Genomic DNA, 17949 nt, shown 5'->3' with positions numbered 1-17949 from the left:
GACACAGTCCATCTAGGGGAGGGAACCTTTGTCAGGATTCCGGCTGATCGCGTTAGCCTGTAGACACATGCACTGAGATAATATATACCTACAAGGTCAGGGAACGAAAGCAAACAAACCATTAATAAAATAAATAAATAAATAAATAAATAAATAAATAAAAATGAGAAGAATAAAAGAAGAAGACCGAACACAGAAACACAGACACACAGACACACCGTACACACACACACACACACACACACACACACACGTCCATGCTTCCAGTAAGAAAACATACAGTGGAGTATTACCATTAGAGGATCAAAGGGAACTTGCGTGTAGTAAATTTGTCATGAGAAGTTTATCGGATTAAAATGATTTGGAATCAGAAATAAATGTCAAATCCGACCGTTATTTTCCAAAGAGAGCTAGATCTATATCCTCTCATACCACCCTGGGAACATACACGTCAAGTATTTTAACAAATTCCGGCGTGAATAAAACCCCATATTTTGCTAAAAGGTCTGTTGTATCACCTACACATGTATGGGAACTTCAAAGAGCGCAATTCGATATCGATCATACTGATCTGACCAAAGATGACAACATAAATTTACTTACATCGCATGTACGAATCCATCTGGATGAGAAATAAGTTAATCATCTAAAGATATTTCCAGACGGCTCTGTTGTAAATGATAGAGCTGGTGCTTCTTTCGTTATTCCAGACCTTTACTTTCCAAACTCATTTCATCTGGGAGAGAATAAGCCCATCTTCACAGCTGAACTCACAGCAATTCTAATGGCGTTAAATTTCATGATATCCTATCCGAAAACTATATTTCAGATTCTATTTTGTGTTGATTCTAAATCAGTTCTTCAAGCTATTGAACTTATAAAAGAAACGGTTAGGTATGAACTCATTATTGAAATCAACCATTTGATTCACGAACTCTTACAAAGAGGCTCTTACATAACCTTTTTCTGGATTCCTTCTCATTGCGGTTTTTACTATAATGAAAAAGTTGACATTTTGGCTAAAAAAAAAAAGAAGCTAGAAGTTCCATTAAGGAGTTAGATTTGAATATTTCGCTTTCACTACAGGAATGTTACACCATGGTAGAACTAAAGTCCAATGGTCAAAATTTCAGCTCGAAGGAAAGCACACCGGTAACTCGGAGTTACATAAGAATATACAGAAAATGTATGGTTTCATGGGAAAACATTACCATAATGATTGTCATAAGAGGCAAATCATTTCTCTAATCTGCAGATGGAAAATGAATTGTTTTAAGACAAAATATGTCAGTAATGTTTCTTGCATCTGTGGTGCTCACATAACAACCCAATCATATACCAACTTGCGATATGTAAAAGTCTCACATCCCTGAACTGAAATCATCTTCAGTGTTGACGATCTTCAGCAGTCCATTGCAAATGTATGACTTTTTCAACTCCTTGTTAAATAGTCCAGATGGTTCGCTGTTATAGTTGTTAGATTTTCATTAGAAATATGTTATATTGTTATGTTGTTGGTTTTTTGTTTGGTTTTTGTTTGTTTTTTTGTTTTTTTGTTTTGTTTTTGTTTTGGGTTGTTGTTGTTTTTTTTTGGTGTTTTTGTTTTTTTGTTTTTGGTGTTTTGTTTTGTAAACAAAACTTAAATCAACCATTTTCTCCATGTAACAAACACACACACGCATGCACACACACTTTCACTTACACTCGCATGCGTACACAGTAATTCCAAAACTTAAATCATATATATATATATATATATATATATATATATATATATATATATATATATATATATATATATAATACAAAGTTGAAAACCAACACCTATTTTGTTACACACAAAAATAAAGAATCTGAATTTTCGCTACAACCCAGCAGCTTGTTCACAGACTTCGCTCATAATACTTTTTACCTTACATGACGTCTTCTACTACGTAAACATCTCTCATCTCATCTCATCTATCCCTTGACCCGTGGGTGGGTCGTTGGGGCACCATGGATGACTGCCTGGTCAGCTCGCGCCACCTGCCTCGGTCCTCAGCGGCCCTTTGAGTTGTGGCAAATGGCAGGCCCGTCCACTCTTTGATGTTGTCCTCCCACCGCTTTCTCTGTCTGCCTCTCTTCCTCCTTGTACGGTACCCTGCAGGATGGTCTTGGCTAGGCCGTCTGATCGTGTGACGTGTCCATACCAGCGGAGCTTGCGTTCCTTCACTGTGGTTAGCAGGTCTTTGAATGGGCCAATGGCGTTTTGGACTCTTCTTTTCACTTCCTCATTTGTGATGTGGTCTTTGTATGTAATGTTCAGGATCTTGCGGAAGCATCTCATTTCCAGGGCCTGGATTCTTCTCTGGAGTTCTGCAGTGAGGGTCCAGGATTCGCAAGCGTATAGAAATATTGAGAAGATGAGGGAGCGCATTAGTCTGATTTTGGACGAGAGGGAGATCTTTTTGTCCTTCCATATAGTCTTCAATCGAATCAGTGCGGCAGTAGTCTGCGCGATTCTGGACAGGACCTCTGGTTTCGAACCCTCGTCTGACACAATGGCACCCAAGTATTTGAAGGAGGAGACTTCTTCCAGTTTTTCACCGTTTACGTGCAAGTTGGACGTTACGCCTTGGCTGTTGTTGGTCATAACCTTGGTCTTCTCGGCACTGATCTCCATGCCCTAGGCAGAGAGGCAGACATGTTCTAAATATTCCTTCAATTGTTTATATTCACATCTCTCTCTCACGCTCTCTCTGTGTATCTTTGTGATCGTGTACAACCGCCACCACGACAAACCGGACTGGTTACTCCACAAATTCAGCCAGGTTCACAACGAAAAACCTATGGATGTCGCTTCTCGTGTTCAGTCCAACAAAAACTGTCCCAAGGTTATTACACTGGCACCCAGAACAGTTCTCTTCTTTTCAGCTTCTCCATTTTGTTGACCTGCTCCAGCGCTGTCACCTGTAAAAAGCTGAGGCTGTCGTCAGTAGGGTGAGGGGTGGAAGAAACATGGGCAGCGACCGAACACTTGGTGCCTTTCCTCAGTTTGCAGTCGCTTTTGTGGTTTGCCCATCTCTTAAAATCGTCGGAGCATCCCACATGTTGTGCCTCCGGGTGTAGTCTGCAGGTCAATAGATTGACCACGTTTGGCGTGGTGCAGGAGAGGTGTTGGTCCATCCCAAGGAGAAATGACATGGTCTGTGAAGTGGTCATGACTGCAGGTGTCACAGCGAGGTACCTTGCATTTGAAGAAGCCTCGCCGGGATGTTGTCAGGGCCATGAACAACAAACCGCCTGGGGACAGTGGGTTTGAACTGACATACTGCCCAGGTTTCTGCGGCGTCTGTCTGCTGCAATTATCAGATATGGGGGGCGGGAATTCTTTGTTTTGGGGGCCCTTCAGCATAGAGTAAATTGGTGTTACGTCTGATGATTTGTGATTTGAAAGGGAATCGTGGATCATATGTTGTGAGCCAAGCCAGCTTCTCAGTTTGGTTTATTTTTTATTTATTTTGTGTGTGTGTGGCAGTCAGCAGTTCTCTCCGGTCTCTTCTGGCACCTTTCACCAGATCAGATTTTGCCATGTCAAAATTCCAACCTGTCCGTCAAGGCAAAGTAGCGGGCATACTCATCAACTCTACGCTCAAGCAGTTCCGTCTTAGGGTTCACTGCATATCATGCGTAGTCTTGTCCCCACTCCCGTAATGAGGCCCTTGAACACTGGAGGAGGATGGTAGCTAGTTGGGGGAAGGTAAACATGAGAACTCTTGCTCTACACATCAGTCACTAGTTTCCCTCAAGCATAGATAAGGCAATGTCAAGGTAAGATGCTGTTTTTCCACAGGATACCGTCCACTGAATGTTTGGTGGGTTGCCGAGAGACTGTAAGTGATTTTCAAAGACTCAGTCCCACATGAGCAGGATCTAACAGGATAGTGATTCCATCATCCCTATACCTGCTCCAGTCCAAATGCCCGAAGTCTTCCTGCTGCTCTGGTGGGATGAGGGACTGGTGAGAGGAGTGGTACCGGACAAGTCAGTGTCAACCAGCTTCGCATCAAGTTGCCCCATGAATACGTGAGTACTGAATCAGTCACATGAATGTGGTGGTCCCATTGCCATTCCATGGTTTGGTGTAGCAAATGTGGTTGTCCCATCGTGCAATGTGTACTGACAGGCGTTGTCAGTGATCCAGTGAAATTTGCAGATAATATATTACTAAACAACACAAAAGCCTTCAAAGGAAAACTCAGTAACCACTAGCGGCAAAACAGAAACACACACACACACACACACACACACACACACACACACACACACGACTAACACTCACACATTCTCTCTCTCTCTCTCTCTCTCTCTCTCTCTCTCTCTCTCTCTATCACACTCACACACACATACTTTCACGCACATTCACTCACGAACACACACAAACACACACACACACGTTCACTCACTAACACACACACACACACACACACACACACACACACACATACGCGCGCACGCACTTCATCACAACACCACACGCCACAACACAAAAATGAAAGCTCTTCTGTATAAAGAATACGCGTGAACGCATTTGTTGTTTTTGTCTTCTTTTTTCTTTTTTTTCTTTTAAAAAAACAACTTTTTATGTTTGTTTTTAACTCCCTTTCCTTTTGCGTATCCCCCCTTCTGTCCCAAGCCCCTTGCTTCGTGCATGGAATACCCGGCCCCTCCCTCCCCCTCCCCAACCCCCCAAATCCCTTTCCTTTACATACTGTGTGTGTATGCGGTCGCGTCCGCGTGTGTATGAGCACGTGCATTCGTACAGTACAGATCAACTGACGAGAAATGGCAGGAGTCATGAAGGAAAAACAACAACAAAACAAAACAAACCAAACTTCACGATTTTACATCTCCGAAGCTGTCTTCTGTGATGTATGCAAATCAGCTGAATGGCTTATGCATGTCTAAATTTGTACTATACAGAATTTAACTGTGCGCCACCACACCAAGCATCTCCATTTGGACAATAAATTATCTTGTGATCTTGTGTTCTGTTTATTGGGTAGCCCCCCTTTGCTTCTTCTTCCTGCATATTTCCGGTCCAGTCGTCTGGTCATTTTCTGTCAACTTTTCACAATGATTCATAGTTTATTCATCGTCAACAACACTGGGTGCGTATTTCTGGCTACTGTTCAGTCGTAGTGTGTCCCCCATTGCCTATGATGCTGCCAACCTGATGAATGAGGTTAATATCCCTCCGTCTCTCATTCTCAATGATTGTTGTGTGTCGACTTACCTTGCAAACTGAAGACCACAAAATTTGTAAACGGTGAAGCAACACTTTGAGATGAGTACCACCTTAAAATATAACTGATTTTATTTCTCACGCGGCGGCTGATTCTGTAACGATTATGATATTTGTTGGCTGAATCAAATCCTTATTAGCTGCCGTTGTTGCAGTTCCATTGCACTTCGGCGCCACACAATATAACAACCACCCATCTCCACGCCCACAAGACCGCGTAACTCATAAGGCACTCTCATTCTAACTTCCATGAATATTGTCTGCCCTTTATCAGACCACCTTCCCTCTACTTCCACCCCCATCCCCAACCTACCCCCACCAGTCAGCATTATGATGATGATGATGGATGATGATGTGTGTGTCTCTCCTCTCTCTCTCTCTCAATATATATATATATATATATATATATATATATATATATATATTATACATATGTATATTCTAGGAGTTTAAAACATGAATTGCTTGTTATATGAAGTGATATTATTGATATCAGTGATGTGTCATGGCAGTAGTGTGTGTTTTGTTCCAGGGATGTGTTCATGGAAAAGCACTGGAGAAGTGTCATCAATAAATCCATCTGTGACTACTTCTTTGAAGCACAGAGCAAGGTAGAATGCATATGACATAATATTCTGTTGAACTGATTTAAAATCAGTGTCCTTGATTAGTCTAAAGTTGTTAATGCATCATTATGCACATGCACACACACAATTATACACATGCACACACACACACACACACACACACACACACACACACACATTCTCTCTCTCTCTCTCGCTCGCTTACTCGCTCGCATACACACACGCACACACACACATGCACACATGCTCACAGATACATACACACATGTAGGCTGCACACATCATAGTTTGTCCAGATATGTGTTCCATTCAGTGAACAGAAGAAAGAAAAATCTCAGCCCATTGTAATTGCAATATGGATCTCTTATTATTTAAGAATAAATCATATAAAGTCTTATGTAACTAACCATTTATAAGCATGATAACATGTAGTCAACCTACTTTATAGTAGTAAAACAGTTTATGTGTTGTATACGATAATGTATATTTATATAGAAGACATAAATCAGCATTAATGTAAGTATTAAATGAAGTAATTTTTGCATATGGATTACATTATAATGTCAATTAATGTAACAACAGTATTGCTCAGAATGCTTTTGAAAAGTGAATTGCAACTTAACCATGTTGTCAACGACACCCCCTCCCCACCCCCACCCCATTGATATGGCTTCCCTTGTATTGTGACCCAAGGCCGATGAACATTAAAATGTTCGAGTTCGAGTTTGAGTTCTCTTGCTCACTCACTCGCACACACACACACGCACACACACATGCTCACAGATACATACACATATGTAGGCTGCACACATCTTAGGGGTGTTCTTTTAGGCTCCTTGATATTATGGTGGATAAATAAGACACAAAGAAGAAAGCAGTCATTCAAGTCTAAAAGGTATTGTATTGTCACAACAGATTTTTGTATGTGAAATGTGGGCTATTTTCCTAACTTTGTACACCACTTTCTTCTATCTGCAAGTGTATTTGTCAAAATGTGTTTTTTACAGAATTTTGCCATGATTAACCCTTCTATTGCTGTGGGCTCTTTTATGTACACTAAATGCATGCTGAGCACAGGACTTCAGTTTATCATCTCATCCAAATCAATTGATAGCACCCAGACCACCACTCAAAGTTTGTGTAGGGGGTGGGTGGGAGTGAAAATCCCAGTACGTTATGGGATCCGAATTGGTAGATACTCATTTCTAGTCGGGTACATTGCCACAACACCACAGGTCTGCATGGTTTTTGTATTTGGGTGGGTTTTTTTTCCCCAAACCTGAGCACTAAATAGTAAATGCTTATTAGTTGGTGAAATATGGTATTGGGCCTTATTAGCTGGTGAAATATGGTATTGGGCCTTAGCTGGCGAAATATGGTATTGCATTGTGTCTTTAATAGGTGAAATATGGTACTGGGCCTTATTAGCTGATGAAATATGGTATTGCCTTGTGCCTTTAGATGGTGAAATATGGTATTGGGCCTTATTAGTTGATGAAATATGGTATTGGGCCTTATTTGCTGGTGAAATATGGTATTGCCTTGTGCCTTTAGTAGGTGAAATATAGTATAGGGCCTTATTAGTTGGTGAAATATGAAAAATGGTATTGGGCCTTATTAGTTGGTGAAGCATGGTATTGCCTTGTGTCTTTAGTAGGTGAAATATGGTATTGGGCCTTATTAGCTGGTGAAATATGAAATATGGTATCAGGCCTTATTAGTTGGTGAAATGTGGTATTGCCTTGTGTCTTGGTGAGTGTCATGGAGTTGGTGAGTGTCTTGGAGTTGGTGAGTGTGGGAGTTGGTGTCTTGGAGTTGGTGAGTGCCTTGGAGTTGGTGAGTGTGGGAGTTGGTGAGTGTCTTGGAGTTGGGGAGTGTGGGAGTTGGTGAAATATGGTATTGCCCTGATTGCAGGCAGCCAATCCAGAAGACATTCCACCAATCATCTCCACCCCTCATCATTACTTGATCAACATCTACCGCAACAACCTCCACTTCATTGCGGTTGTCACCACAGAAGGTAAAGAAGCTCTGACTGTCTGGCTTGCATGAGATGGGTTTTTTTCCCACCAAATCATTAATCATTATGATTCAGGAATTTAGATAAAAAACAAACAAACATACAAAAAAACGTGTGTGTCTTTTTCATCTAGAATGATATTATTGACAGCAGAATGGTTTGTGTTGGACTTTTTACATGAGGTTCTTGGGTTTGATCCTGGTATCATCACCAGGAGGGCTGATTTAGAGTGTAGATAGTTTGCTATCTCCCAGGTCATCGCTTGTGCACATCTGCTCATGCCTTGGTACCCAGTTGTGTGTATGCACATCAGAATATTGAAATATATGCACATTTATATATATATTAATGTAAGCGTATATGTTTTTATATTCATGTATGAAATTCTTTTTTCTTAACTTTACAGTACCTCCTCTTTTTGTGCTGGAGTTCTTGCATCGTGTCTGTGATATTTTTGAGGATTACTTTGGCGATTGCAACGAATCGACGCTGAAGGAACACTATGTCATCGTCTTCGAGGTGAGAGCTCTTTGGGTTTGATTTTGGTGTCTCTTACCCCTTCAACTTGCACTGTTACCATCTTGCTCTGTTAAGGGTGTGCGCAGGCTGTGTGTATGCAAGACATGGACCCTCATGGCAGATTCGGAGAGAAGAATTGTAGCCATGGGAATGAGGTGTAATCTCAAGATGTTAAGCATCAAATTCTCTGATCACATAATAATAATAATAATAATAATAATAATAATGGATACTTATATAGCACACTATCCAGAAATCTGCTCTAGGTGCTTTACAAAAACGCTTTGTTAACATAAAACATTACATCTATGTTACATACACACACCAAAATGTGACTACACACACACACACACACACACACACACACACACACACACACACTGCATACATACATTAACAATACATGTGTATCTAACAGCTACCCTAACACATACGCACACATAGGCAGGCACAAACTTACATAAACTCACGCACACACAATACACATTCATATACGTGCATGTAGTTATGTACACATATATATGTATACACACATAGTCAAGCACAGATAATGCAAAGGAAGTGTACCTGCCACAATTGAACTTACTGCTGAGGGAAAAGGTGGGTTTTGAGATGAGATTTAAAAGATGCGAGGGAATCAGAATGACGGAGGTTATCAGGGAGCTTGTTCCATGTCTTCAGTCATAAAAAAAGCATAAAAAACATCACCATTGAACAGTTTCAGTTTCAGTAGCTCAAGGAGGCGTCACTGCATTCGGACAAATCCATATACGCTACACCACCATTGAACAAAGGCGCAAAACCATCAGGCAGGGCATTGCACCTTTTGAAGATACATGTGCTAACATCAGTTAAAAATTGAATGCTATGCTGGTATGTTCGCATAACAAGGTCCAATGGCCTTGGTAAAACAGCGCTCCAAGGAACTGTTGAAAGAGGGAGACAGGGGAAGAAAGCAATGGACTGACAGCATTGCAAAATAAACAGGAAGACCATTTCCAGAGACTCAGGCTTTGACACAAAACCAACAGACCTGGAGGAATCTGGTGAACAGTTCTCCTGTGCGGTGCCCTGATGACTCTTCACAGAGTTAGAGAGAAGAAGATGATGATGATAATGAAGAAGAAGACCCATTCAAGAAAATGTGTTATGGTCAAAATGACTTGGTTTGAATTCGGGGACCTCACATTATACCTGTGTATGAAGAGAAAGAGAGAGAGGGAGAGAGTGCGTATGTGTGTGATAGAGTGAGTGAGTGTGTAGATTTGATTAATGAGTGAGTGCATGTAAGTATATGTAGTATATCAATAGATATATAGATATCTGTATAGACAGATAGACTGATTGATAGATATGTGCACATGTGTATGCATGTGTGTGTATGTGAATGAGTGAGTTTGTATGTTTGTGGTGGAGGGGTGGGGTGGGTGAATGTTTGATCCTTGAGTGCATGCATATCTTTTTGTCACATCATAACAAATTGCTATTTCTGGCTCATCGTTTTTGTTTTGCTGTCACTGCACTGCATGAACTGAGCAGACAAGAAGCATGTATACCTATATGTCACGGTTGCTTTACCTGTCAACAGAGTTGAAGAATGCCTGCAGGTCTACACTACGGACTTGTGCTGCAGCAGCACAGTTTCTTGGTTCTTGTTAATTAAGATCTGTTCATGCTCCGGTGTCACTCAGTGTGTCTGTATGACTGCTAGTGTTGTTACACAGCCCTGGAATGGCTGGCCATTTGCAGTCAGCTGAGCAAGCGGCGCATGTGTGCAATGTGATAGGATCTGATTTTTGACTGTTAAAGGCTTTGTCGCTTTTGTCCCATCCTAACTTAGGAGACAGAGGAGTGAGGGGAAAATTGGCATTAATTAAAATATCATGAAGATGGTTGCCTTTAAAGAGGGCACTTTGTCAGTTTGTGCATAAACAGAAGGGGGTGGGGGAGGGGGTGATCAGAGAAGGGGAGGTAACTGGCCGTAGGTACTAAACGACCATACTGTGCAGTACAACTTAGTATTTTGATTAGGACAGGAATCAGTCAGAATTGTATGGTATTACATTTGTCACTGTGTGAAATTCAGGCTGCTCTCCTCAACAAGACTGCGTCACCACTACAGTGCAATGCCACCCCTTTTTTTATGGTCTACCTGCAAAGGTCTAGTGGAAAGAGGGCAGGGGGGGGAATTCTTGTGAGTGGTGGATTCAAACCTGTGTGCTGAGATTCTCTCACTTCCTAGGCGGATGCGTTGCCACTAGGCCATCATTCCACAGAACACACTTCTTCTTCTGCTTCTTCTGCTGCTGCCGCTTCTCCTTCACTCACAGGCTGCAACTCCTACGTTCACTTGTATACAGGGGTGGGCTTTTACGTGTATGACTGCTTTTACCCCACCATGGAGGCAGTTGTACTCCTTTTGGGGGGGAGCAGAGTACACAAAATCTGCACAATCCCCATCACTTTTTCTTTCTTTCTTTCTTTATTTCTTTCTTTATTTCTTTCTTTCTTTTTTGTTATTATTATTATTATTATTACTACTACCTTTTTCTATATTATAATTGTTATTTATTTATTTATGTAAGCTTATCTATTATTTATTCCCCTTCTTTTTTTTTTTTTCTTTTTTTTCCTCAAGGCCTGACTAAGCGCGTTGGGTTACGCTGCTGGTCAGGCATCTGCTTGGCAGATGTGGTGTAGCGTATATGGTTTTGTCCGAACGCAGTGACGCCTCCTTGAGCTACTGATACTGATACTTTCTTTCCTTTTCTGTTTTCCTTTTTTTTTTTTTTTTCCCCTTGTTGATGCAGTGATGCCGTGTGTCATTTTCACTCAGCTTCTGGATGAGATGTTGGACAATGGTTTCCCCCTGGCAATGGAGATCAACGTTCTGAAAGAACTCATCAAGCCTCCAAACTTCTTGCGAACTATCACTGACACCGTCACCGGCAAGTCCACCAGGTAGTCTAATGCAGTTGTTCTTTTATTTTTTCTTGAAGTAGATGCTACCGGGGCGATAGCCTTGAGATGGCCTTAGTGGTCAGCGAGGCTCCAAGCACCTTAATTTGATTTGATTTTTTTTTTTTTTTTTTCTCATGTTGCAGTGGGGGATTACACAGTTACAAGATCCAATCATCTGTTGTTTTATTGCTGTTGTTTTGGGTTTTCTTTAAAGTTTTCTTAAGTTTTATCATTATTTTCATTACTACTACCTTTTTTTTTATATATCATAATTATTATCTATTTATTTATTTATGTAAGCTTATCTATATATATATTTTTTTTTCTCTCAAGGCCTGACTAAGCGCGTTGGGTTACGCTGCTGGTCAGGCATCTGCTTGGCAGATGTGGTGTAGCGTATATGGATTTGTCCGAACGCAGTGACGCCTCCTTGAGCTACTGAAACTGAAACTGAAACTGCTGTTGTTTTTTTTAAGTGAAAAAAGACAACATCAGATCAGAGGCTGTGTAGCGTGTCGTGTAACATCACTGTCTGATCTGCCAGGCACATGCGTGCACACTGTGGTGTAGATATATCACACACATACACACACTCTTGCAAATGTCCGTGTGAAACAGGAACAAAGGCACGTATATATGTGCATGAACATGCACACTTGTTGTGTGTACGTACAGGCGCACAGTCATTCATGCACATAAATGCATGCACATATGTCCATGCAGCTTGCAACCATGTTCATGCAAAACTACATATGTTTCAGACACAGCAGTCCACATTCCCCACACTCATCCCAGATGCAAAACCACAGCAAAACACCTGTTTCATACTTACCCTGTCTCTTCAGCTGCACTTTTCAGCTTCAGAACTGGGGTCTTTCAAAACTTTTTTTTATTCATTCATTTTGTCAGTGATAAGTGGAGACACAATGACAGATAAGAATCAGTTAAGCATGATACATTTTGATTCATAATAAACAGACATACAAGGTACTGGTGCATGGGAAGAAGAATGTTAAAAAAGGTGATAAAAGAGGATGAGTGTATAAAACATCACTGTGAAGATAGTAGTGAGGAAAAGTGAGACACTGGTATAGTTTGTACAGCATCAACTAGATTGTGATCAGGAAAAGTGAGACACTGGTATAGATTCTGCAGCATCAACTGGATTGTGATCAGGAAAAGTGAGACACTGCTATAGATTCTACAGCATCAGCTAGATTGTGATCAGGAAAAGTGAGACACTGGTATAGTTTGTACAGCATCAACTAGATTGTGATCAGGAAAAGTGAGACACTGGTATAGATTCTACAGAATCAACTAGATTGTGATAGACACTGGTATAGTTTGCACAGCATCAACTAGATTGTGATAGACACTGGAATAGATTCTACAGCATCAACTAGATTGTGATCAGGAAAAGTGAGACACTGCTATGGATTCTACAGCATCAACTAGATAGTGATCAGGAAAAGTGAGACACGGGTATAGTTTGTACAGCATCAACTAGATTGTGATAGACACTGATATAGTTTGTACAGCATCAACTAGATAGTGATCAGGAAAAGTGAGACACTGGTATAGTTTCTACAGCATCAACTAGATAGTGATCAGGAAAAGTGAGACACGGGTATAGTTTGTACAGCATCAACTAGATTGTGATAGACACTGATATAGTTTGTACAGCATCAACTAGATAGTGATCAGGAAAAGTGAGACACTGCTATAGATTCTACAGCATCAACTAGATTGTGATAGACACTGGTATAGATTCTACAGCATCAACTAGATTGTGATCAGGAAAAGTGAGACACTGCTATAGATTCTACAGCATCAACTAGATAGTGATCAGGAAAAGTGAGACACTGGTATAGTTTCTACAGCATCAACTAGATTGTGATAGACACTGGTATAGTTTTTACAGCATCAACTAGATAGTGATCAGGAAAGGTGAGACACTGGTATAGTTTCTACAGCATCAACTAGATAGTGATCAGGAAAAGTGAGACACGGGTATAGTTTGTACAGCATCAACTAGATTGTGATAGACACTGATATAGTTTGTAAAGCATCAACTAGATAGTGATCAGGAAAAGTGAGACACTGCTATAGATTCTACAGCATCAACTAGATTGTGATAGACACTGGTATAGATTCTACAGCATCAACTAGATTGTGATCAGGAAAAGTGAGACACTGCTATAGATTCTACAGCATCAACTAGATAGTGATCAGGAAAAGTGAGACACGGGTATAGTTTGTACAGCATCAACTAGATTGTGATAGACACTGATATAGTTTGTACAGCATCAACTAGATAGTGATCAGGAAAAGTGAGACACTGGTATAGTTTCTACAGCATCAACTAGATTGTGATAGACACTGGTATAGTTTGTACAGCATCAACTAGATTGTGATCAGGAAAAGTAAGACACTAGTATAGATTCTACAGCATCAACTTGATTGTGATAGACACTGGTATAGTTTCTACAGCATCAGCTAGATTGTGATAGACACTGGTATAGTTTGCACAGCATCAACTAGATTGTAATCAGGAAAAGTAAGACACTGGTATAGATTCTACAGCATCAACTAGATTGTGATCAGGAAAAGTGAGACAATGGTATAGATTCTACAGCATCAACTAGATTATGATCAGGAAAAGTGAGACAATGGTTTCTACAGCATCAACTAGATTGTGATAGACACTGGTATAGATTCTACAGCATCAACTAGATTGTGATCAGGAAAAGTGAGACACTGCTATAGATTCTACAGCATCAACTAGATAGTGATAGACACTGGTATAGTTTGTACAGCATCAGCTAGATTGTGATAGACACTGGTATAGTTTGTACAGCATCAACTAGATTGTAATTAGAAAAAGTGAAACACAGTTATAGTTCCTACAGCATCAACATATGATTGCAGGACAGGATAAAAGGTAACAGCGCGACTTTAACCCCTTCAGTGCCCCAGGATGGAAAATTTCCGTCCCCTTCCGGTGTGCCAAAAAAATTGCTTGAGAACGGAAATTTCCTTTCTGTGTGCATCATATTAGGAATTTTCCTATCACAAAATCATTAAATTCATGTGAAATTGTCATAACTGGATAGAGTGTTCATTTTCCTTTCAGAAAGGTATAGGTTATGCATTCTTTTCTTTAGTAGTTTGCCTGTAGAGTGTTCATTTTCCTTTCAGAAAGGTATAGGTTATGCATTCTTTTCTTTAGTAGTTTGCCTGTAGAGTGTTCATTTTCCTTTCAGAAAGGTATAGGTTATGCATTCTTTCCTTCAGTAGTTTGCCTGTTGGGTTTTTGGGTTGTTTTTTTTTTATCATATTTTCATTACCCTCCCTTGGCAAATAGTTTTCACTGAGCATAAAATAGGCTGTCATTGAACGGGTTTAGCTATTGTTTGTCCTTTGGAAGAAGAAGAAGACTGTTATCCAAGAATATAGTTATACATCCATGTGTGTGTGTGTGTGTGCAGTGTGGGTGCTAATCTGCCCACGGGTCAGCTGTCCAACATCCCCTGGAGGCGAACAGGCGTCAAGTACACCAACAACGAGGCTTACTTTGACGTCATCGAAGAAATAGACGCCATCATCGACAAAAGCGGCACCACTGTCATTGCTGAAATTCAGGGATACGTGAGTCATGCTCTTAGTTTGGGGGTTTCACTTTCACCAAGAGGGTAATGGGACAAGGGTGGGGGAGAATTTGTTGCTTTTCGTTGTTGTTTTTCTAGTCGATTTTGAAAATGATTTCATCCTATGATTTCCTTTTTAGCATTTTTGCTTATCATCAAGACAGATGTACAAATCATGACTGTTGTAAGTATTGGTGATTAAAAAGGTTGCTGTTTGTTTTGTGTGGGACATGCTCTTTGCTAAAATTGTTTTCCAGGTTGCCAGATGTTTTGGTTTTGGTTTCGATTGACTGATGTACACAGACTGACTGACTGTTTGATGCACACAGACTGTTTGATGCACACTGACTGACTGATGCACACAGACTGACTGACTGTTTGATGCACACAGACTGACTGACTGTTTAATGCACACTGACTGACTGACTGATGCACAAAGACTGACTGTTTTATGCAGAGAGACGGACTTACTGATGCACACAGACTGACTGACTGATGCACACAGACTGACTGACTGTTGCACACAGACTGACTGATGCACACAGACTAACTGACTGATGCACACAGACTGACTGATGTACACAGACTAACTGACTGATGCACATAGACTGACTGACTGATGCACACAAACTGACTGATGCACACAGACTAATGACTGATGCACACAGACTGACTGACTGATGCACACTGACTGACTGACTGATGCACACTGACTGACTGATGCACACAGACTGACTGATGCACATTGACTGACTGATGCATACAATCTGACTGATGCACACAGACTGATGCACATAGACTGACTGACTGACTGATGCACACAGACTAATGACTGATGCACACAGACTGACTGATGCACACAGACTAATGACTGATGCACACAGACTAACTGACTGATGCACATTGACTGACTGATGCACACAGACTAATGACTGATGCACACAGACTGACTGATGCACACAGACTGACTGACTGATGCACATAGACTGACTGACTGATGCACACAGACAAACTGATGCACATAGACTGACTGACTGATGCACACAGACTGACTGATGCACACAGACTGATGCACATAGACTGACTGACTGTCGCACACAGACAGACTGACTGACTGACTGTTGTACGCAGATTGTTTTATGCAGAGAGACTGACTTGACTGATGCATACAGACTGACTGACTGACTGACACACACAGACTGACTGACACACACAGACTGACTGACGCACACAGACTGACTGACGCACACAGACTGACTGATGCACACAGACTGACTGACTCGCACACAGACTGACTGACTCGCACACAGACTGACTGACGCACACAGACTGACTGACTCGCACACAGACTGACTGACTCGCACACAGACTGACTGTTGTACGCAGACTGTTTTATGCAGTGCGACGGACTGACTGATGCACAGACTGACTGAGTGATGTACACAGACTGACTGATGCACACAGACTGACTGACTGACTGACTGACTGACTGATGCACACAGACTGACAGTGTGATGCACACAGACTGACAGTATGATATACACAGACTTTCTGATGCACACAGATTGACTGTTTGATCAAACTGAGCGGAATGCCAGACCTGACCTTGACCTTCATCAACCCTCGCCTCTTGGATGATGTCAGTTTTCATCCGTGTGTGCGCTTCAAGCGATGGGAGGTCAGTCGTGCTGTGAGGGAAGGGATAGAACTCTAGGGTCAACATTTTGAGGCTTTGCTTAAAACTGTCTTCATATTGTATTCCTTTTTTTTTCCTGTTTTTGTATTTTGTCATTAGATTTTTTTTTTAAAGTGAATAAGTTGTATATATGCTTTGCTATATACCACATTAATCTTGTGGAAACATGTGTCAGTATGAGAGAGAGGGTAGAGAGAGAAAGTAAAGTTGCATGTTACAGAAAATCATTTGTTTGACCTTCACCAGTTTTTCGGTCAACGAAACAGTCAGTCTGTGTGTCCAAGTCCTGTGTTTGTGTCTTGTGTACTTTGGAAAAAAAGCACATTCATGTCTGTAGTGTCATATCAATGATACATTTGTCTACGTCCTGTGTTTGTATCTGTGTCATGTGTACTTTGGAAAAAAAGCACATTCATGTCTGTAGTGTCATATCAATGATACACAAGTCTACATTCTGTGTTTGTATCTGTGTCTTGTGTACTTTGGAAAAAAAGCACATTCATGTCTGTAGTGTCATATCAATGATACACATGTCTACATTCTGTATTTGTATCTGTGTCATGTGTACTTTGGAAAAAAAAAGCACATTCATGGCTGTAGTGTCATATCAGTGATACACTTGTCTACGTCCTGTGTTTGTATCTATGTCATGTGTACTTTGGAAAAAAGCACATTCATTTCTGTGAGTGTAATATATTTCTATATTTTTCCTTTTTTTTTTCCTCCACATTTTCCTTTCAGTCGGAGAAGATTCTTTCATTCGTACCCCCTGACGGTCACTTCCGCCTCATGTCCTACCACATCGGCAGCAACAAGTAAGTCTGGTCGTTCTCAACTCCCACTCACCTCCCACACACACACACACACACCTCCCCCTCTACCTCCACCCTGAGATGCCTGGGGCCCGTAGGGAAAAAAAAAAAGTACTGTCCCCATCTTCTGGAACATCTGTGCTGAAGATTTTTCTTCTTTTCTGTCGTTTCCTTCATTTCTGGCTTTTTCCTTCTGTTCTTTCTGTCACCTCTTCCTTTTCTTCAGAGGAAGGTGGAAGAATGGTAGAGACACTCATCAGCCAGTACAGAGAATCTGTGAGAGACTGGGTTTGAATCCCACTCTCGCCCTGTCTCCCAAGTTTGACTGGAAAATCAAACTGAGCATTTGTGATGGTGCATGCGAAAATCATGGATAACAGTCAAAATTCACAAAATGATATTATTCTTTTATCTGAAAGTAGA

The 17949-nt window shown here is 41.0% G+C and overlaps 2 protein-coding genes across 6 annotated transcripts in view; one reads left to right on the top strand and one right to left on the bottom strand.

Moving 5' to 3' along the window:
- LOC143289922 (uncharacterized) overlaps positions 1–2662 on the bottom strand; it is a 5222-nt gene extending 2560 nt beyond the window's left edge. For both annotated transcript variants that reach the window (XM_076599166.1, XM_076599165.1), the window contains exon 1: positions 1–2662. This exon is cut by the window's left edge. In XM_076599166.1, the coding sequence (XP_076455281.1) occupies positions 2012–2662 (651 nt within the window). In that variant the 3' untranslated portion in view covers positions 1–2011.
- Positions 2365–17949, top strand: part of LOC143289918 (AP-3 complex subunit mu-1-like) — a 34726-nt gene continuing 19141 nt past the window's right edge. For 3 of the 4 annotated variants that reach the window (XR_013056294.1, XR_013056295.1, XM_076599160.1), the window contains exons 1-8: positions 2365–4065; positions 5817–5895; positions 7786–7891; positions 8298–8410; positions 11247–11371; positions 14860–15019; positions 16583–16696; positions 17456–17529. Coding sequence is in view for 2 of the 4 variants with exons in the window: in XM_076599160.1 (XP_076455275.1) it covers positions 3959–4065; positions 5817–5895; positions 7786–7891; positions 8298–8410; positions 11247–11371; positions 14860–15019; positions 16583–16696; positions 17456–17529 (878 nt within the window). In the remaining 2 variants the exon portion in view is untranslated. Of the gene's footprint in view, positions 4066–4489; positions 5151–5816; positions 5896–7785; positions 7892–8297; positions 8411–11246; positions 11372–14859; positions 15020–16582; positions 16697–17455; positions 17530–17949 lie in introns of those variants that run through there. The other variant, XM_076599161.1, reaches the window with a different exon arrangement.

This window comes from Babylonia areolata, chromosome 14, assembly GCF_041734735.1.
Source record: "Babylonia areolata isolate BAREFJ2019XMU chromosome 14, ASM4173473v1, whole genome shotgun sequence".
Lineage (NCBI taxonomy): Eukaryota > Metazoa > Mollusca > Gastropoda > Neogastropoda > Buccinidae > Babylonia > Babylonia areolata.
This window is presented reverse-complemented; position numbering and strand designations above follow the sequence as displayed.